The sequence below is a fragment of the Eleutherodactylus coqui genome, chromosome 10 (genome assembly GCF_035609145.1).
Source record: "Eleutherodactylus coqui strain aEleCoq1 chromosome 10, aEleCoq1.hap1, whole genome shotgun sequence".
NCBI classification, from domain to species: domain Eukaryota; kingdom Metazoa; phylum Chordata; class Amphibia; order Anura; family Eleutherodactylidae; genus Eleutherodactylus; species Eleutherodactylus coqui.
The window spans coordinates 25,753,841-25,776,887 of record NC_089846.1 but is presented as its reverse complement, the minus strand read 5'-3'; the positions used below and the strand labels follow the sequence as shown (position 1 = coordinate 25,776,887).

Genomic DNA, 23,047 nt, shown 5'->3' with positions numbered 1-23,047 from the left:
AAAAAAGTCACTTGTGTGACTGAGCCCTTGATGTAACATATTATTGATTTTGCACGGTGAACGATGCTAAAAATAAACATGCTAGAATTGCAAATTTTGTTACTTTTGCCAATAAAAAAACTGGTATAAACAGTGATCAAAATGTTACGTGTCCCCAAAAATGAAGATTAGAGTTCATACTGCAAAAAGCAAGCCCTCGAAGAGCTCTGTAGATGGAAAAATGAGAATGCTAAGGCTCTTGGAATGCGGCGACATAAAAAGAAATCTTTTAAAAAAAAGCAAAAAAAATTTGGGGGGGGGTTTACGAAAATAGCAAAAAAGTATAAACTTGGTCTCGCCGGAATTGTGCTGACCCAGAGAATAATGTTATCCCATGTTTTATTCTGCAGACTGAACACCAAAATGCATCTAAAGTACAAATGGTGAAGTAGTTTTTTTGGTTTTTTTTCTCCATCCGCCTAAAAAAATTGTACAATACATTATTTGTACTCAAAAATGATGCCATTAAAAAAACGCAACTTATTTTGCAAACAGGCTGTGTTACTGAGGGGTTAAACAAGACCCACTTGCAGTTGTGACATTACCTATGTTGAAAGCGCTGACAGAGTCGTCAGAGGTAACACGCCTAGATAGGAGGATTTCTCCATACAGCGAACTTGTTTAGCAAGAGGTTTTGTAAAGTTTTTGTAGCAGTGCAGAAACTGAGGGAAGGAGCGAGCGCACGTCTCGTCAGGTTAGAAGCAACCGCTATGGAGGAAAAGTTTTCCATCTGGCAGGGAACATCCCCGCTATCTGTTCTGGTTCTCATGGGAACAGACAGTAGGATAGAAGCCAGATTTGGCAGCTGGTTTCCTTCCAGTATGATTTACTTCCCCGAACCTCTTCTAAAGCCTTTAAATTTTCTTAAACATTCCAGGGGTCTTCGAAGAAGCGGATCAAAATCTCTCAAGCCCTGAAGAAACTTCCCATTCAGGCCACTCGCGGAACTCCAGCCAAGCCAGCCAGCAGTCCAAAGTATCCGGTAACCCTTCCCTCTCCAATATTTCTTCATACCGATTGCTGTGGCTTTCACTTTTCATAACAAAAAGTCTTAATGGGGTTGTCTCATTTCTGAGCCAGAGTGGATAGGAAGCACAAAGAGTATCTCTCACTCTGGAGGACTTAGCACATCTGTGTGTTACATGAATGACTGATTAGGTTCAATGGGCATGGTGTAATGCTTCATTTTTCCTGTGGAGGCACTGCAGAAGAATGAAACACTTGCTTCCAGATTCCCTGTAGATTAGAGCTGACTGCTGGGATTCTGGTAATGAGACTACATGTGGTTAGCTTATGTTCTGAGCAGCCTCCTAGGAGAAAGGACAATCCCTTTTAAATCTGCCCATCACATGGCATGCTTATATGATATTGTGTTGTTGACTGCCTTGATGGCTCATTTCAGACCCTCTTAATTGATAGTCAGACACTGACTTTCCCGCATGATATATATTCCCCCCTGAATATAGTGTGAGGGCCATTCGTAAACAGTATCTAATGTTTCTCGATCACCATAAATGGTGGCATCTGGATTGGCTGCTTGTAGCAAACAGATCTGGCCACGCACAATGGCTTTCAAGGCACCAGAATATTTAAAGGGGTTTTTCAGTTCAAAATGTCTGCCATCCGTGCCGCCTGTGGAAACCTGCCCTAGGATGGGAGAATTCATCTCTTGACCAAAGGGGGCATGGCCTAACCCCACAGTGTCTTTGCCTGGCTGACAGAACCAAACAGTGTGGCATTATACTCAATCACCCGCCACCTTTCCGTCCAGTCCAGAGATGCATTCTCCAACCTAGGACAGGTTTTCATAGGCTGCACAGACGCCAGCCATTTTGTTGAGTTTCTGGGCAACACCTTTTAATAAGGGTCTTTACACTAGAAATGCTTCAGTAACACTATATGACCCAATAAATGGTCTAGTGAATAACCAATCCTACTCAGGGAGTCAGTGCTCAGTATAAAGAAGAGCAAACTATGGGTAAAGGCCCATTTAAACAAAAAGATATTCGCTGATTAGCCGTCTTTTGAGCGATAATCGTTGTGTCTAACTGCACTTACATCGTGCAGTTTTCGTTATCCTGTCGCTCATCGTCATCTTTCAGCGTGCTGAAAGACAACGATGAGCCTTATCAGGGATTCACAGCGGGATACAGCTGATACTATTGTTTTAGTTGTATCCCGCTCCCTGATCACAGGCGGGGTATGAAGAATAGAGCGGTCCAGCTCTGTTCTCCATACCCCGCACGGAGTGCTCGGCTGTATAACAGCCGGGCGCTCCGTGCAAAAAACAGCTGGATGCAGAAGACAAGCGGGGTCATCCCGCTTGTCTTCTGCATCCTCCGCTCGGAGCACTCGGCTGTATAACAGCCGGGCGCTGGAGCGGGTAAAACAGCTGGATGCAGAAGATAAGCGGGGACACCCCGCTTGTCTTCTGCATTCTCCACTCTGAGCGCAAGGTGATCGCTCATCTTGAGCGATCATCTTGCGCTGCAAATGACACAACGATTGTCGCTCAAAAGACATCTTTTGAGCGATAATCGTTGTGTGTAAATGGGCCTTATGTGTACATAGCCATAGCCATCACAGATTTTTCCATGCGGATTCCACCTCTAAAAACTACAGCAGAAATGCCTGGTTAGACCACATATTTCTGACACGGATCCACACACTGATATAGAATACGCAAACAGACAAAAGCTCACGGCTACGACACACTTCCATTGTACCCACAGTTTTGTTTTGTCTTTCCTAAGAGTTGTTACAGATGCTAAATGGCGCAGTATAGAAAGGACCTGTTATTTGTATAGTCCAGCCCAACTGTGTTTCTACTGACCTGAACTCGCATCATCAGTATAGACCCTATCACAGGCGTGTATCTCGCCTACATATTACACATGTATTTTCCATGCCCATAGTATGTGTTGCTAAAAGCCCATTTACTTCTATTGGGTCACGCACACCTGCGTTGTTTTTTTTGTTTGTTTGTTTGGGTTTTTTTAACGCGTGTATAGGAACTCGGCATATCCTATTTTGGTGTGTATTATCCACCAATATAGCCTATGGGGATTTAACACAGCAAATGCGTATGTACATTCGTATTTGCTGCGTACTGTGTATTTTACGATAGTGCAAAATACGTGGGACAGATACGCCCATGTGAGTGAGCCCCTATGCCAGTGGTGGCGAACCTATGGCACGCGTGCCAGAGGCGGCACGCAGAGCCCTCCCTGCTGGCACGCGCCGCCATCGGCCACTCACCACCTTAGTGAATGCCTGCAGGGGCCGCGGCTCCCCTGCTGACATTCACTCAGCGCTGCTTTCTGTGCTGATCCCGGCGCACACTGTGAGTCAGTGTGCAGCTAGGATCCTTCTCCCCCGTCCCCCGACGTCTCCTACTTTGGTTCCGCAAGAGCAGGGGGAGGAGGCATCTAACAGCAGCACACTGCCTTCAGTGAGCACCTGGGATCAGGCAGGAGAGGAGCGGCGCTCCCGCGAGGAGGAGGGGTACGTATGTGGGGGAGGGGGTGGGCATTCTGACAGCTGGGAGAATCGCTGGGAAAATCGCTGGGGGGGGGGGGAGGGGGGCATTCTGACTGCTGGGAAAATCGCTGGGGGGGAGGGGGGGGCATTTTGTCTGCTGGGAAAATTGCTGGGGGGGGGAGGGGGGCATTGTGACTGCTGGGAAAATCGCTGGGAAAATTGCTGGGGGGGGGGGAGGGGGGGCATTCTGCTGGGAAAATCGCTGGGGGGGGGGCATCCTGACTGCTGGGAAAATCGCTGGGGGGGGGGGGCATCCTGACTGGTGGGGAAATCGCTGGGGGGGGGCATCCTGACTGGTGGGGAAATCGCTGGGGGGGGGGAGCATTCTGACTGCTGGGAAAATCGCTGGGGGGGGGGGGGGCATCCTGACTGGTGGGGAAATCGCTGGGGGGGGGGAGCATCCTGACTGCTGGGAAAATCGCTGGGGGGGGGGGGCATCCTGACTGGTGGGGAAATCGCTGGGGGGGGGCATCCTGACTGGTGGGGAAATCGCTGGGGGGGGGGGGAGGGGGGGCATTCTGCTGGGAAAATCGCTGGGGGGGGGGGGGCATCCTGACTGCTGGGAAAATCGCTGGGGGGGGGGGGCATCCTGACTGGTGGGGAAATCGCTGGGGGGGGGCATCCTGACTGGTGGGGAAATCGCTGGGGGGGGGGAGCATTCTGACTGCTGGGGAAATCGCTGGGGGGGGAGGGGAGGGGGGGCATTCTGACTGCTGGGAAAATCGCGGGGGGGGGAGGGGGGGCATTCTGCTGGGAAAATCGCTGGGGGGGGGAGGGGGGCATTCTGCTGGGAAAATCGCTGGGGGGGGAGCATTCTGACTGCTGGGAAAATCGCTGGGGGGGGGGCATCCTGACTGCTGGGAAAATCGCTGGGGGGGGGGCATCCTGACTGCTGGGAAAATCGCTGGGGGGGGGGGGGCATCCTGACTGGTGGGGAAATCGCTGGGGGGGGGGAGCATTCTGACTGCTGGGGAAATCGCTGGGGGGGGGAGGGGAGGGGGGGCATTCTGACTGCTGGGAAAATCGCTGGGGGGGGGAAGACTTTAGGACTGCTGGGGGAACTGTTGGGGGGTGAGGCATTAGTACTGCTGGGGGAACCGCTGGGGGGGAAGGCATTATGACTGCTGAGGGGACCGCTGAGGGGGGCGCATTATCATTTCTGGGGGAACCGCTTGAGGGGAGGGGGGCATTATTGCTGGCAGACAGCTGGGGGTGGCATTGTGACTGCTGGTGGACCACTGGGGGGGTAATATGACTGCTGTGGGAACCGCTGGGGGGGAAGCGGGCATTATTACTGCTGGGGGACCGCTGGGGTATGTCACTATTACCACTGGGGGGGGGTGTCACTATTATCGCTAGGAAGGCTACTATTACCACTGGGGTATGTTTACATGCGGCAGAAACTGGCAGGGCTGTTTCAAAATAGACAGGGTGCAGATTTTGGATGCAGAAATGCTGCAGAATTTTCCACATCCAAAAAGCAGTCAGAATCTGCACCCTGTCTATTTTTAAGCAGCCCTGTCCTTTTTAGAATGACGGGGGTAAAATCATGTCGTGATAAGCCCCGCCCCCTGACATGTTGGCACTTTGCGATACATAAGTTGGTTTTGGGTTGCAGTTTGGGCACTCGGTCTCTGAAAGGTTCGCCATCACTGCCCTATGCTGTGAGCACATGCCAGTAGACTCGCAGTTCGCCCGGAACACTTGTGCGTAATACAAGCGCAAAAAAGGCCCCCATAATGCACTTGTGTGAAAGTGGCCTATAATAGTGCAGCAGCGGCCATTACTCTGAGCACATCCGATTACAGTAGCTTCATTCGTGTTGTGGATTTTTTGCGTGCAGGTCACAGCTCCGAACACTCCCGATGTTCTAGTATGTCAGATCTGACTCACAGGCGCAACACTTCCACTAGCAGCAGCGCCTCTGGGGGAATCAGCATTACTGCAGACACACCCGATGCCGAAAAGGAGAGCAAACCGGAGAAGCCCCCAAGGCCAATTAGACCTCCTCTTCATCTCGAAAGACAGTCCAGGTACAGTATTACACTTATTTCAGGATTTCGGCGCGGGCTCCTCTTTATATGATGGCTGTCTCTCACTTTAATTTTGGGAGTGTCTGAGCGGTCTTATTAGACATGTTCTTATTCAGTAGCTTAGAGAGCAGAAGTTGAAACAAAAACACGTCTGTCTTGGAAATGTCAAGTTAGTGACAGAGTTGTGAGTGTCTCTCCCCAGTCTCAGTACGGAATATGTGATGTGACTCAGCTGAGTCAGTCTGGAGCGTTGGCTCGGGTAGCTCTAGATTCCAGCACCAGCTCCTCTGACACACGCTGCACTCGTGATTTTCCTACTTGGCTTCTGCCAGTGGATTTTTATTGTTAGCCTAGAGATGTTTCTCTTTTGTGATTCTTTTGACTATCCTGCTCTCTAGGTTGTAAGTACATGAGCAATTTTTTTTTCTCCCTGCGTCGCGTTGCAGGAAAAAAAACACAATGTCGTATCTTTTCCCGTTCCTCAGAATGCATCGCCCATTGTTTTCAATGGGACAGGAAAACACATTGCATGGTGTGGATTGTGTAGATAGGTGCAATCTGTGCTTTCCCATTGAAAACTAATTAGTAGGATCACTACTTCACCTGAAGTGCTGAGAGGCACTAGTAATGAAAAACGCCTCGCATCTGCAGGTAAATGGCACGTTGGCGAGCGCGATATTGGCTGAGTTTCATGACCCAATATCACACTCAGCCGTGCGTAGGTAGCCTCATTCAGTGAGGTAAAATTAAGGGTGGTTTTACATGGGCATATTAGGATGCCCTTTAACCAGCACGAACATTATAGGATGTTGATCACTGCTTATTAAAGGCATTGGCTGTGTATATATAGTCGGATCAGGAGAATGGGTATTGGGGATATTAAGCACCTAACAGCCGTCCCAACAACTTGTTCCTGTGCTTTCACACAGGAGCGATAGTGGTTCAGTGAATGAAGTCAGAGCGCGCTTGGGGGACTCTTCCGGCCACCCGCCTCCATTCCTTGTGAACAGGCAGTTGTTCATATTGGGATCCAACGGGGTATTGAGCAAGAAGTTGCTCATCAGTGAGCTGAAATGTAGCAAATAAAGAGTGATTTCTTGCTTAGTACCCCGTCTAATCCCGCTTTTACTCAGGACGACTGTCAGTCATTAGTTGGTCCGTGTAGAAATACTATTACTTTACATATAGTCTTCAGTTGAAGCAGCATTTTCCTTCTTTCATGACCCTCATCTTCTCCTGCTGCTTTGTCCTGCAAATTGCAGCTGATGGATGGAATCCTGTCGTGTGCTCTTCCATCAGCCTGCTCCCATTGTGCTATTCTTGGTCCGCACAGAAATTCCACCCCGTCGGAGCCCAGCCTAAGGGTGGATTCAGACGACCGTATATCGGCTCGGTTTTCACGCCGAGCCGATATATGGTGTCCTCCTCTGCAGGAGGGGGGAGGATGGAAGAGCCAAGAGCAGGAACTGAGCTCCCGCCCATTCTCTGCTTCCTCTCCGCCCCTCTGCACTATTTGCAATGAAAGGAGGCGGGCGTAGCTAAGTTCTGCAAATTAGCCCCGCACCCATCCCGCCTTTTCCCATTGCAAAGAGTGCAGAGGGACAGAGAGGAGGCAGAGAGGGTGCGGGAGCTCAGAGCACTGCTCCTGGCTCTTCCAGGCTCCCTCCCGCAGAGAGAGACAACGTATATCGGCCAGGCGTGAAAACCCAGCCGATATACGTTCGTCTGAATCCAGCCTAAAGGGGTGAAATCTGCTGCAGATCTGCAGCAAATTAGCGACATGTGACCACACCTGAGACACATTTACTTGGTATTCTGATAACTACTCTTGAACATAAAGCATAAAGTTGAGTCTAGTTCTTGCCACACTGTCTGGGATTTTCCCATCTCATCTATGTTGATGTTTCACCATTTTAGGAGAAAGAAGGACTCTGTAGAAAGTCATCCCACCTGGGTGGATGACACCAGGATCGATGCTGACGATATCGTCGAGAAAATCATGCAGAGCCAGGACTTCACGGATGTCAGTAACAATGAAGGTAAAGATAAAGAGGAATGTATCCGGGGAGAGGGGACTTATGATATACAAGTGTGTACTAGTCTATGAACGCCAGGAATGTTTCATTCAATGCTGGCTTCTACTCTACAATTCCACTTACTCCAGGATGTTCAACCCTTCTCGTTCCCCCTTGTTTTCGGATGTCTACGTGACCAGATGCATATGCAAAAAAAGCGCATTAAATTCCTTCCCATTAAATCAACAATTTATATAGTGATTGAGATCCCTACATGGCAGCCCGTTGCGTTTAGGCCTAAGGAGTCGGCAGAGCAGATGCATGCAGTGCTGCATGTATATTCCCTACTAGTGAATGTATATATTCTTGTAAGTGTTAAAGTCAAGTGTGTCTTAGACTTTTCCTTCAGGGCAGAAAATTAATCTTGCATTGAGTTCTCTCCGCATCCAATCCCCTGTAAACTCCCAGGCTGTTTAGAGACATTTTCCTGCTAACCTATGCAGAAATGCATTTCTGTCATAATGCACCATGCCTCGTGTCGCTGTGCTGTTCTAGACGCCATGTCATGCTGTTATCTCTCTATTTGCAGACAGTCACCTGAGGCTCTTTGTCAGCAGAGATGGCTCCACTACTCTCAGCGGAATACAGATGGCTAACAGGTATTTAGAATTACATGTCTCCTATCTAAGGGAAGTTATAATACGTGGCAAATTATCTATTTATCCATCTGTGTAAAGAACCATTTACATGGAGCGATGATCACTCAAAAATCGCTAAAAAGCGATCGTTTGAGCGATAATCGTTGCGTCTAAACGCACGGCCATCGTGCACTTTTCGGGCACTGCTAGCTGATTGTTAAATTCAGTCCAACCTAAAAATCATCCTTCAGCCTTATCAGCATTTCTCCACGGGGAGTGCTGATAGCATTGTTTCCCGCTGGAGAACAAAAGAACTGAAAGCAGATAAGAGCCCTCAGGCTATTAACTGCTTTCAGCTAAGGTTTCATTTGCACACTTAATTGCTCTTAGGTAGCTGAGTAGCTACTTAAAAGTTTAGGCAAAATGATCGCTCAAAGCTATCACTCAAACTGTCATTTGAGCGATCATCGCTCCGTGTAAATGGGCCTTTAGGCTGTCTTCACCTGAGCCTCTATTGCAGATTCCATCATTTTCCCCACCAAAACAACTGACTCCTCAGTGGTAACCATCAGATTTCAGTGGGGTCTGTCGGCTGCTGCTGTTGTCTGTCCTACAACGGTTCCAGCACAACATTGTGACATCCGTTATAAATGAAAGTCACAATACAGATGAGAAGAGAGCTTTCACACCGTAGCTGTTGGCTGCATTGTATATATGGCTACGTGGCCATAAGGGGAACCTAGTTCTTATCTTTATAAGTTGCCATAAATTATATTATCCCTTGTGTAACTGGAGCCAGAACCTATTCCTGGAGATCATCAGAATCCTGACGTGTTCTGAGACTTTATATGAAGAACTTTGACCTGTGATGTTGACCGTACATCCACAGTACACCCGAACTCCTGATTATCAATCTTTGGATAATAACAATATAGTTACCTTTCACTCACAGCCAGCAGTGCTATATAAAATGGGAGAAACATCTATTGTAATGTTGCAAAACTTTACGTTCTACTGTAATTTATACATTTATGGGGTTGTAGGATCTACCTGTTCTGGATCCATTTTTGTCCAAGATGTCTGCAGCAATTTTCTAACAATCTAATGCACACTGTACATTGCTCACTGATTGGCTAGTACTGAGGATGTGATCAGCTCTGGTCAGTCAGAGAGAGGTATACTGCATTAATAGTCTAACACTATCAGTGCACTGTAGGCCTTAGGGTAGTCTGAAGGCTGAAAACGACTCTTGGAACCAGTGGATCAGATGGACGGCAGAGAACAACAACTGCAGATAATAAACCCCCGAGCCATCTGGTCCCAGGACAGAATGTAGTCCTGAAACTGGAGGGTCATTTAACCCCTTGCAATCCAATTTTGGATTCAGGGTTTCCTAGGGGGCTTTCTCTTTCTGCCATTATGCAATGGCGCCATCTGCTGGCTAGAGCCAGTAGTGCGGTATGGGACATGCTGGAGAGGCCCCCGACAATAGAGCAGCCAGTAATATACAGTAAGAATACCCTGCCGGATGTCTTCCAACATCGGAGCTGTACAGCCTTCAATCAGAATGTCTTCAGACATCAGACAGTGGATTGGAAAGGGTTAAGAGAGTGCATTACCAATCCATTTTAACAGAATCAGAGGCGTGCGGAGCTAAAATATGGATTTCTATGGGGGCCGTATTGCAGATCTGTATTTACTGCTGAGCTCAGTGGACTAGTAAAAAGGGTGTTAAACCTAAAGTCTATAGTTTCTGTTGTTGCTGTGCAGATGAAGGTGGTGGGTTGTTCCCTGTTATCAGCCATTTTGAGCGTTCTCATTACTGACCAGCACCGTAATCACTACTTTATTTTGCATCTCCCCGGAGAACCTCCAGAAGCTTCATACACCTCCGTATGACTGATAGTAGTCGCCCTTTTTATAAGCTGCTGAGTTTAGGATCAGCGACCCTTTATAAACATCTGCTTTGTAAGATCGCAGCTGTATAGTGTCCATACAAGTCCATTCGCAGATACCCCTATAGACATTACATAATCCTTTCTCTCTCTCCTTTCAGAGTCTCCGCGGGAGTGTTCGAGCCTGTAGTCATCGAAATCCACTAAATGTACAAGAGGCTGAGGATCCAGTCAGGAGTCCCCGGCTACAAACCAAACATACCAATCCAGGCTGCAAGACTGAAGACCTTCCTCACGTGAGGGAGAAGACAAGACACGCAGCGAAGGTCTGGAAGCCCTCAACAGACTCTCTCCTGGTTCCCTCCGTTCTTGAGTCATCCTGGCACTTGTCCAGTTGTCGTGTGCACATATCCAGCGTGTTTGAGCTCTCCAGCATGTGACAGTGTTTTCGTCTGCTTCTAATCACTCCGAATCCGACCAGGCATCTGGTGAGAACACATTCCCAAGTCCCGCTCGCTCTGCGATAGCGGGGAGGAGACAAAGCGCCGTTCTTACTGTGTGACAACTGCAGCTAGCATTCGTTCTTGCATGTTCCTTGAAATGTCTGTGTAATCTCTTCAGAGGTCATGTTAGTACTGTTACTGGTCTAACATCCAACAGATGAGAGGGACCTCATCTGCATCGTGAGGTTGGAGTCCCGGGAAAGCATCCTGTGCAAAACCATAGCAGAGGGCTCGGTCCTGTTATCCTGCGTAGGGAGACCATTTAAAGGGAACCTGATGCCGGAATCGGCTGCACTTAAATTTAGATTATATAGGATGATGTCCAATAATGCTACACTAGTATTATATATAAGTGCACCCTGAGGAACACAGCTGAGTGGAGGGGTACATGAGGCATTTATAAAAGCATTTTCTTGCGTCAGGTTCCTTTCAGCATCAGGCCGGTCTCATACTACCGGACTTGGATTGTGGAATCTGCGATCGTCACCCGTGTGGACGATCCGCTATATTCTGCATCCATTAACCAGAATAGAGCATTGGCGAGTCTGCTCACATCAGTGACGACGCAGGAAAAAAAAAAGATTTTGAAAAAAAAATCTGTACTGTGCATGTCTGACGGCAAGCCATCCGGACCATTCGCCATACAGATCTGAACATTTTTGCACGGCCGCGGTCGGAACAGATTCCGCTGCGGGTTCCCGTATGCAGATTCCGACCTGTCCATGTGAGACCGGCCTCCTGTGCCTATGTACACAAAACCCCATAGCGACCAGATGAGTTGGACCTAGAAATTTGGAACTAAATGACATGAGATGCCATCAAGTATATAAATGATGCCATAGCAATCCCGGACTTCAACCTCACACGCAGTTATTACCCTCTTCCATCTTTACTATTATGGTACCATTCCTGTTCTGTGATTTCCTTCTGGGTTATTCTCCATCGTTCCCCCCCTAAGTAGAAAGGCGCCAGTACAGACCAGAGGCTTAGTCTCTACACTAGATGATATAAAACAGCTGGACTGTTTACAAGGCACCCTCCGGAAGGGGCCATGCAATGCAGCTGGACTGTAGACACCCTCTGGCAGGGGTCATGTGACACAGCTGGTCTGTATTATTACCTTTAAGAACTCCTCGGGTAGGAGTCACAAAAACACAGCTGAGCTGTGTCAATACTTGAGGACTTACGTGTAAGCAGCAGAGCTGTAAAAGATACTGTAGGGACTACTTCCGGGGAGACACAGCTGGATGGTGAATCCCTCAAAAGTGGACCTAAAAAAAAAAAAAGTTGTGTGGAGTCCACTGTTTTCTGTACCGGAGCCTTTCTTCGAAACATTCCAATATACGAGAAACCCAAGAGCCAGTTGTCACCGGGGGTCAGCTGTGCGGGCCGCAGCTCCTGTCTCTCCCTGGAGCCAGTCCTGGTAAGATTTGCGCTCGCTTTCTGTACCCACTGTCGTATGGTGTAGACGGCACAACGATATCCTGAGCCAGCAGGCTGGTGTTTCATTTCATTCCTGTAGCTAATTAGTTTTTTTTGTTTTTTTTTTCTTTTTCAATGTGAAACTTTCTTCCGTGGCGTCCTCCAGTGCTCAGGGCAGTGTTTTCGTGTTGTCTTTTGTCTTGAACTATTTCTTTTTGTGTGTAATCCATCCGGATTCCTGCAGGCCGAGGAAGCGTTTGCAGTATCCCTACTAGAGAAATACATCACCTCAGATGTTTATTGGAGTTGTCGTGCATTAAAAAAAAAAAAAAAGGTAAAAGTGGTCACCTGCCCCTATTTACCTACTTTGAGTGTGAGTTTTAATACGGAATGTTCCGCAGCAGCGCCGCGTACGCCGCCAGACTGCTCTTACCGTTCTACACAAGCGACCACTAATGTTTGGGGCACTTTAATGATTGTTTGGGCATGGTGCAGGGAATATAAAGGTCTGTCATTAACTCCCTCCGTCGTCTGAGTCATAAGATGAACAAAAACTGTAGACTTTCCAGAAGCATGTAACGTTTTCCTACCGATTTTTAACAATTAATTCCTGAACCCTTGAGGGGTTAATTCGCTAACCGTAATCTCTTCAGACGAGGGATTAATGCTCAGATTTGTTTTTTTTTTTTGGACGACTGAGTAATTGATCAAACTGCGGTAAAAATAGTATAATTATCAGGGTGTGGTGATTTGCAGTTACTTCACTTATGAGATTTCCTAGTGACAGGGGTTAGGCCGCCCGTGGCTCGCCAACCGAGCTATGAGTTTATTGATCTGTACTTCCCAGCATGCATTTGGGGTGGGGGGAGGGTGTTTAAAAAAAATTTGACGTGCCAAAGTAATATTACGTCTGATTTGCGTATGCAGCGTGGTCTGAGCCACAGGCAACCACCGTGTAAAGTGGACCTGGTGCAGACTATGAAGTTACTAAGAGCCAGGACTGTCCAAGGCTATGTTCACATCGGCATTAAAGAATCCTCTGGCTGGACTGATCCGCCTTTTAAAGGAACCTCGCTGACTATTGGTATCCGTTCAGCTGTCCCGCATTTTACCAGCCGAAAAAGTCCTTCGTTCAGGACTTTTTCTTTCGGCAATTTGCGCCTGAATGGAGGTTCCTAACAGAGATGTGCCAATAGCCTTACGATAAGACTTGTTGCCCAGAGCAACCAATCACAACACGGCTTTGATCTTACCAGAGCAATTTCAGAAATTAAAGCTGAGCTCTGGCTGACTGAGTCCCGCTGTTGAACAATTGGTTGTTTGGTTCACCACACAAAATTGCTCCCTCCTGGTGCGTCCATGTTCAAGCACCTCACTGTAGGACTATTGTGGCTTTCTAATACACAGAATTAGTCTCAGGACTTCCCAACAGGATGACGGTTTGGGGCGGAGCCAACATTTGCACAGTAGTGGATATATATATATATATATCACTTCATGTCTAATAGTATCAACATATTTGCACATTTTCTTATGAACCAAAAAAAACAAACTATTTTGGCGGACGGCTAATTGACCTTTGACCAGAGTCCTAGTCTATATCATGTGCAGTCTTGTCTGCCAATAATGTGACAGAAGAGTAATTTTACTTGCAGTGTGATTGGCTATGAAGCGTCACGTGACCTGTAACATTGGACTGTAGGCCTCCTCCAGGCATAATTTGCCTTTCTAGTGGGAAAGAATTGGGCTTCAGTCACACCTATAGAGCGAATTATAATGTAAAGCGTCGTGTACCATAGTGGTCTAAGGCTATGGGGCTACACGGACACCTTGGCCATGCAACCAGAGATCATCGTGTAACCCTACTACAATCCACTCAAGTCAATGGCGTCGTGGTGTGACTGACAAGTTATGGAGACCCGCCTATAAGGAAACATCCAACCTCGGTGGATTTTTTTATGTTCTGAGGGTTGCAGTCACAGCAGCCGCCTATACGTATCATTCCACAACCTCATTGACTTCTAGAAGATGAGCAAGATCGCAGGGCTGTACACCGATCTTTGGTCGCGCTGTCCCTACCATGGCCGAAGTCACCGCGTGGTTCTAGCCTAAAACCTGCAGCTCTCCAGTCGTTGTGACACTACAACTCCCGCAGCTGTTGAGGCATTCTGGGAGTTGTAGTTTCCAATCAATTAAAGAACTCTAATCTCAACAACCCCAAAGTTTACTTCAGGGTGCGTTCGCACATCGCTGATCTACTGCAGAGTTTGTTGCGTATTTTGGTGCAGATCTACCGTAGATTTCACCCCTCCCGTTAAATCTACAACTAAATCTGCAGCAAATCCGTAACGCGTGAACACATCCCTATAGCGAAGACTGGAGATAGGCCCTTGGTTTGCTGAGATTACACATGCTAGGAAAATATTATAGTCCATAGCATATATATATGCCCAACCATATAAACTAGAACTACGAGAATATGACCGTGCCGCGCATCCTGCCGCCCATCAGACGTAAATACGGAGCCTCTCAATGCACTTATTTTTCTAATACAAATGATCACAATATAAAATCCATATTTTTGGAGCAGAAGCTACTTTTTTACATAAATACCTAAAACTAACGAACTTTGCATCAGGCACGTTGTAGATCTGTCGGGTTTCGCAGCCATTGGAGACCACTGATCTAGACCGAAAGAGTCGTGTGACTGTTGGCTCGCCCCAAACCGCTCCTGACTGGCACTTCTTTATATAACCACTATTTTTCTTATTTCGAATCTAATTCGAGTAACGAGAAATCCAATACGGTTTTGTTTTGTACGCAGATGATAGTTATATGCAGAGATATATAAAAAGTCTAAAGCTATTTTTGCTAAGAGAAGGTCCAAGGGCGCACAGAATTCAGAATCTATTGGCCTGGTGAAGAGTCTATAGTTTTCATAAAGCTAAATTTTACAAGAATTTCTGCCTCTCTATTTTTTTTTTTCTGTTCTCCGGAGTTTGAGATAAAAGCTCGGCACGTTTCATTGTTTTTACATCTCGCCTGTTTCAATTGTTACATTGTAATTGCTCTTCTGAATACAGCTGTAAATCCTGTAATCAGTGGCATTCAGGAGAGATCTGGGTTAAATAAAGTTCTGTATAACACACTTCTAGTGCCTTGTACTTTTTCTTGGGGGAGGGGGGGTATAGGGGAAAACTTGCTGGTCGGTGGGGGTTTGAGTGGTCTGCATCCCCCGTCGTCCTCATTGCGGGCTCACTGCACCCCCACAGTGAGGAGGAGACTGAATGGAGTGCTGGTGGCGCATGCATTATGCCACCCCTTCAGTTTTAATGGGATGCCAAGCGTTTTGATATTTCAGTCAGTCTCATTGAAATAAATAGAGCGGTGATGGCTGCTGCGTATCCATAGCCATCCCTCCAATCGTTCCGATGCCACCGTGGGAGGTGAGCAAAAATCGACATGGGACCCCCCTTCTCAAGATCAGTGGGGGTCTTAACAATGAGACTAGCAAATAATGCTGTGGATAGGAGATAACTTGTGACCCGAGTTCAACCCCTGTAAGTTCTGCATGAGCTGGAGAACCCCGGGTTGGAGACCACCTATGAAAACCCCTCCCATCCATGACCGTCTTCACATACCACGTCGGTTCCTCCAGAACAGCACCCTCTCTGTAAACCTGCCATGTTTGTTGTGCTAATATTGTCCGATGGCTGTTCTTATCTGTACTACCTGCTCTTTGGATTACATAATGTTGTTAGCAACCAGAGACCAGGGCAGCAATAACAGCAATCACACGCCGCGCCCAGAGCAGAACGTGTACAAAGTGACCTCCGATGGCTCCCAGCACTCCCTCCCATTATCAGGTAATGTATTACAGCTCCCAGGGTCGCAAACCTGTGTTGTCTATTACCACATCAGTCGTGCGGCCGTAATTAAATAACTGCTTTACACATCGTTAATCTTGAAGTACAAATTTGTCAAACTTAAAGGAGTGGCCAATATGTAAATTAAGACCCGAATGGTTTGAGAGCACTTATGTCAAACACAAGGCCCGCGGGTCGAATCCGGCCCATCGCCTCATTTTATGTGGCCCACCGGCCGTGCAGCAACCTGACAGGTCCCACGGCGGCATGCAGAGTCTGTGACCGCTAACCTCTCCCCCTTGGCTTCTAGTCAATGGGACTAGTACTGTATACAGGATAACACTGACAATGTTCTATTTTGGGGCTGGAGATTGGCTGCAGCGGTCACGTGACCTTGCTGCTGCCAAAGACCCCCCCACTAATGTTTCATATATCTGACAACCCTTTTAAAGTTAAGTGGTAAAAATAGAAAAAAATCCAAGATGGTTGAAAAAGTAGAAACTCTTATATGTAATGTGTTTTGCAACAGTCAGACGGTCACACCCACTATTCATTAACAGCGATAAAGTCCTGTGTGAGACTGGAGAAATGATCTGCCTTTTCTTCAGAAACAGCGCCACTCTGCTCTATAGGCTGTGTCTGGTATTGCAGCTGCAACTTTATTCTATGCTTCTGATTTGGACCTTCACTCATACATGGAAATACTCTATGGAGTCCTCTTCATTGCAATTGTCAGCCGAAACGGTTTTCCGATTTCTCCCGAAACGGCAACAAATGGCACATCAGATATGATGTGGTTCAGGGGTGATATGGCATTCAGTGTCTGTAGACTGCGCACTGAAGAAGAAGCACTTACAGAGTAAACAGACTCAACGCTGGCCTAGAGAATTAGACCCCCTGTCCACGGGCGAGGCGGAATATCGCTAGCGATATTCCGCTGTAGGGGAGAGAACTGATAGGCTCACCGCGGAGAATCGCTATGATTCTCCACTCATGGACAGGGGGCTGCGCTTTCCATAGCAGCGCTATGGAAAGCGTGCATTGCGTTACTCATGGCCGGATTATTGCCGCTAGTAACGCAATGCACCATCGCCCGTGGACAGGAGCCCTTATGGACCCTCTAAGAACTTTCCATGGAGGAGAAAATGTTTAAAAAAATGTGGGAGGCAATCAGTGCTCGGTGGGAGCGGCACGCTGAACAACCGCACACCTCGGCTGGTCCTTGAAAGACAGATTACCTGTTTACACCAAACAATGATTAATCAATCAATGACTATTTTTAGGTGAGCTGAAACAATGACTCAAACTAATTCTCGCTTATCACTTGGTTGGTGGCCATGTTTAAACAGAAAAACTGTTGCTTACATTCGTCCTCTGGAGTGACTACTCCGACATTACCTGTCCCGTGTGAAGCCGCCCTCACCTTGCACAGTAAGCAATCTTACATGTTACTTCAGCATTACTTTTCCATCATGTTCTCCCTCTCCGCCATTTACTGCCAGTCAAGTGAGAATATCTACTCACCAAACAGGAAGCCTGCTGTTAATGATGAGGAGGATGACATTCTCCACACCGGCATTGTCCGCATGGCAGCTGCTGGGACAGGCACATGGGCTCTCCGAATGTCCCCTACCACAGGGAAGGCGACCGAAGAGACCAAGCGGCAGTTAGTGAACTACCGCTCTCAGCAGACTCTCTTCGGATGCGGGTGGGGGTCAATTGTTACATCTTAGACAGCAACACGTCTATATAGCAGATGTGGATTGATGCTATACTATTCATAGATCTCCTATCTACTGATGGCCCGAATAGCCTTATAGAACAACACAATCTATATGGTAAGTATATGGCAAAAAGTTTATCTTCTACATTTTTTGCAATGCTGCAGCGAAGTTTTCATTAGCGCCAGGCTTGGAACAAACACAGAGGTAGAAAATCCGATACATAGCACATTCTTCTGCCCGTGAGGACATGAGAGGACACCAGAGATCCTGGAGACGAGCAGTCATGATATTTTCCACCAATGATCTTATCTCATGGCTCCAGTTACTGACACTGGGAAGATCAGGAACTGAATAGATCTGACCCACCTGATCATATCGCTCACCGGATAAGCGAGATTCATGAAAGACGGTGGAGTTAACTGTCGGCTAAACAATCTTGTCTTATGACACAAGGAGAACATTCCAACTTCATGTCGCTAATACAAAAATGGTCAAATATAAACCAACGACAGAACAAAGCTAGTCGATGCATCTGCAGCGGTATAACAATGGGGATGTAGATACTTATGTCCACAGGGCCGGGTTTACATGGGCCTTTGTACAATTGACTTACATTGGCCCCTTTAGTCATTTATGGGCCCTGCTGTGTCCCTTTAAGTCATGTATAGGCTTTGCTGTGCCCCCTTAGTCATTTATAGACCTCCCTGTACCCCTTTACCTTTAGTCATGTATAGGCCAGGGTACTATTGTATTAGGTCTCCACCAGAATAATGGGTGGAGACCTTGAGTGACAGCTAAGGACTAGGTAACGCCCCCAAGGTTCCTGATTGGTAACTGCAAGCTCCTAGCAGTGTGGGGATTGAGTTATGGCTGGGATGGAGGATTTGGGTTAGGGCTTCTGTCTACGGGCGAATTTTCACTGCATTCCCCGCGGCGATTATCCGGCTGCGAGGAATACAGGGACCGCTTTCCATAGCGTTGCTTTGAAAAGCGCAGCCCCCCCCGTCCACGAGTGGAGAAGCTTCGCGATTCTCCGCTCGCATCCAGCAAATCGCAGCATGCTGCGAATTTCCAAGATTCTCCGCGGTGAGCCTATCTGCCTCCCTCATTTCATGGGCACATTACGAGGACAGGAGCACCTATCTGCAGCGCAAGACGACCCTCTGGCCCCCGCTGCCCAGCTGTTCCTGGACCCCCGACCCTCTATCCACACATGCAGACAGCGGCCCCCGCTTCATGGCCACAGTAGGAGGACTAGAGGAGCTATGATCAGCCCAGGACGAGCGACCTGTCAGCAGAGAAGGCAGAACGGGAGTGGTGAGTGGCAGGACCCGAGAGCCCGATGACTAAAGCGAGTCCTGAGTGGAGAAGGGTGACTGGAGTGGTGAGAGGCAGGACCTGAGAGGCCGAGGACGGAGAGCGAGCCGTGCAGCCAATCAGGAACAGGGGGCGTCACCTGGCTGTCAAACAGCCTTACCCTTGTCGACAAGATACACCAGTACCTAGGCCCCGCTCTGGAATACACGCAAAAATGTAGCATGCTGCCATTCTTTCTTTGCGACCGGAAACCACAATTGGTTTCGCTCGTGTGCAGGAAGAATCACTTTTCCATAGCCTGCTATGGACGGTATATGTTGCGGAATCTGGAGACGGACGCCCGCTCCAGATTCTGCAACGTAAATCCGCCCGTGTGCAGCCGGCCTTGTGCTTGCCATGTCAGCACTGATGTAGGTTTCTCCAATGTGGCTGTTCTAGACTACAAATACCAGCATGCCCTGGCATCTGCAAGCTTCCAGGCCATGCTGGGACGCGCACATGTATTGATTCTATACAACGTGATGCCAGTAAATGATTGGCGCTGAGGAGAATGCCCCGGGTGATGTTGGTCAGAGTGACCCTTAGGACAGCTCTACAATCCATGGCTAGATGGCGCTGCTGCTCCCGGGCTGCCGGCTGCATCGTTACCAGGTTATGCAGCTAAATCGGGCTAAGTAGCTATTAAAATGGACAAGCAGGCTAGACCGTTAATACGTTGCGGCGTGCCAGCCCAGCTCGGTGCCAGGAGTTGTCCATTTGCCAGGCAAGCTGCAATAAACAGGTGCAGGGATAGATAGCGGGTTGATATTAGCTATTAGTCGCACGGCTGCACCAGGAAGCGTCGCTGGAAACGGACTTCAGCACTCACAGCTAACATTCAGTACAAATGGGGCTTTTCCAGAAGATTCCACATTGTATACATCTTACAGAAAGTGATCCACCCGCCGTTCTCACGGGGACTTCAGGCGGATTCAGATCTTCTGAGATTTCAGTTTATAGTATGCAAAAAAAACGTAACGGGGAATTGGTCATTTTATACACAACTAGGAGATATACTCATGTGGTGCACGGCCGTTTTATGAATTGCAGTTGTGAAGTATACAAAGTGGGCGACACAAAAATGAGCCGAGCACCACACTGTCCAAAAGAAAATTTGTGTTGCCCATAGCAACCAATCACAGCGCAGCTTTCATTTTACCTCAGCAGTATAAGAAATAGCAACCAATCACAGCGCAGCTTTCATTTTACCTCAGCAGTATAAGAAATAGCAACCAATCACAGCGCAGCTTTCATTTTACCTCAGCAGTATAAGAAATAGCAACCAATCACATCGCAGCTTTCATTTTACCTCAGCAGTATAACTAATAGCAACCAATCACGGCGCAGCTTTCATTTTACCTCTGCCATATAAGATACAACTAATCACGGCACCGCTTTGCTTTTACCTCAGCGGTATAAGATATAGGAACCAATCAGAGCGCAGCTTTCATTTTACCTCAGCAGTATAAGATACAGCAACCAATCACAGCGCAGCTTTCATTTTACCTCAGCAGTATATTTATGAAAGCTGTCCAAAAGTAAATCTGTGTTGCCCATAGCAACCAATCACAGCGCAGCTTTTGTTTTACCTCAGCAATATACGAAATGAAAGCTGCGCCGTGATTGGTTGCTTTTGCCAACCAAATTTGCGGGGGAAGTTTTCAGTTTTTAATTACGCCAGTATTCGTCACCTGGTGCTGAAGAATGCTGATGTGAAATTTCACTAAAAATTTGGACCAGAAATGTGGATTTGTATCTGACACAAACAAACAGATTGTGCGTTTTATATATTCATCTTGGGATGAATGTTAGGACTAATTAACATGGACGTATTTTCGTTCTTTGTGCCGCCCGCATGTGTACTTGACTGCACATGGACAGCTAGGGTTCGCCACCTTGGTGCAAAAAAAAAAAACAAAACAGCCAAGGTAAAAGAGGGTGTGGCTTATCACGCTTCTTTTTTTCTTACCTCTACTTGGGCTTATTCACACGAATGCATTTGCACGCGCAATACGAACTAAACAGAACGTACTGATTTTAATGTGTTCGATCGCTTGAACGTATTTTGCACTCACGGTTCGTTTCACGTAAAGAGATACGCATGTTCTATTTTCGTGCATATTGCGCCTGAAAATAGCACATATTAAACTTAATTGCCCATTGAATCAATGGGTGCATGCTTGCATTTTTTTGGCGTGCGCAAAGATTACAGTAAAGTACACGCACACGGGAGCAAAGACGCAACGCCTATTGGGCAAATGCCCTAATAGTTACAGTGACCCCAGTAGTAAGGGCTCTTTCACACAGACGTATGCGTATTCCGGTCCGTGTATACGCAGCGTATTCATAGACCCAAAATACGCCAATTTCTGCAGGTTTCTACCCACCGTCAGTTTTCTAAATGCGTGTACACGGCATATTTACACGCTTACAAAAAGTACACGGAAGGTTTCCTGCTCATTGATTTTAGTGCGTAATACGGAAGATAGGGAAGATGGAACAATACCTCTGCAGCGCCACCTACTGGATGGCAGCATTCCTGCAAACCAATGTCCGACCCTGCTGCCATCCAATAGGTGGCTCTGCAGAGGTATTGTTCCATCTTCCTTATTTGCATATTTCCTAGAGGAGCATGCATGGCCTTATAAGTCTCCTCACTCACCTTCTAGGTGCTCTGCTTAAGGAGTGATGATACCCCTCCCGACATACGCAAGATAGGACACGCTACGGGGTTTATTTCACGCGAGTGTAACTTGCGCGAAAAATACGCCTCTGTGAATAAACTCATTGTAATCAATGGACTTTTTCACTGCGTAAAACACTGCAAATTTATGCTTCTGTGAAAGGGCCCTAATAGGGCCCCCTCTTTGTGCCCGAGTGTGCGGCCACCGCTGCTGTTAACAGACACAGTGACCCCTGACGTCTCCTCCCGGTGTCTGCATTCTTCTATGTTCTGTACGCATCGCAGATGGAAGGAGAGGTCACAGTGTCTGCTCAACACCGGACGGGACCTAAGGCTGATTTAGACAACGATTTCTGCTCAAAAAAAATCGCTCAAAGCCGTCTTTTGAGCAATAATCGTTGTGTCTAACTGCCCTGACATCGTGCAGTTTTTGTTAACGAGCCGCTGATTGTTCTCTTTCAGCATGCTGAAAGATCAGTTATCAGGAATTCACAGCGTGATACAGCTGATACCATTGTTTCAGCTGTATCCCGCTCCCTGAACACAGGCACTGTATGAACAACAGAGCGGTCCAGCTGTGTTCTTCATACCCCGCTTGGAGTGCTCAGCTGTATAACAGCCGGGCGCTCCGAGCAAAGAACAGCTGGATGCAGAAGACAAGCGGCCCTGCTTATCTTCTGCATCCCTCGCTCAGAGCGCTCGGCTGTATACCAGCTCGGCGCTCCAAGCAGAGTACAGCTGGATGCAGAAGACAAACCTCCCTGCTTGTCTTCTGTATACTCCACTTGGAGCGCTCAGCTGTATACCAGCTGGGCGCTCCAAGCAGAGAACAGCTGGATGCAAAAGGACAAGCGGCCCGCTTGTCTTCTATATACCCCGCTCGGAGCGCAAGGTGATCGCACAACTATGACAGTTCCCAATAGTCCTCCCATATGTCCTTTCCAGTTGGATGCCAGACAGACTATAAATGCCCCCATATTCTTGGAGCGGTACAACAGGAACTTTTAGCTACCAGCACTAGTTCAGTCTTCCATACAGAAAACCACCAAGGGACGGAAATCTGGATGGTGCCATAGGGAAGAATATGAGGGGGTACCCAAAAGTAACAAGAATCTTCTTCTAGTGTGCGGGGTGTTACTAGTACCAGCTTCTGTTGACAGGTGAATGCCTGGGGAACCCTTCTGAGGCGGTATGCCAGCCGACGTTGTTGGGGGAACTATTGCGTTCGGCTACAGTGATTTTTTTTTTTGCAAAAAGTTGTTCAGTTTTTCGCCTATTTTGCGTTAGCCGATTTATGCGAACCACACGTAACTGTGAAATTTTGTTTCCTTTT

At 47.6% G+C, this 23,047-nt stretch overlaps 1 protein-coding gene across 1 annotated transcript in view; it reads left to right on the top strand.

The window, feature by feature from the left end:
* Positions 1 to 15,233, top strand: part of EEIG1 (estrogen-induced osteoclastogenesis regulator 1) — a 49,978-nt gene extending 34,745 nt beyond the window's left edge. The window contains exons 7-11 of the mRNA XM_066580649.1: positions 917 to 1,021; positions 5,423 to 5,612; positions 7,530 to 7,651; positions 8,217 to 8,286; positions 10,322 to 15,233. Coding sequence (XP_066436746.1) covers positions 917 to 1,021; positions 5,423 to 5,612; positions 7,530 to 7,651; positions 8,217 to 8,286; positions 10,322 to 10,367 — 533 coding nt within the window. The 3' untranslated portion in view covers positions 10,368 to 15,233. The remainder of the gene's footprint in view (positions 1 to 916; positions 1,022 to 5,422; positions 5,613 to 7,529; positions 7,652 to 8,216; positions 8,287 to 10,321) is intronic.
* Positions 15,234 to 23,047: the final 7,814 nt, after the last annotated feature.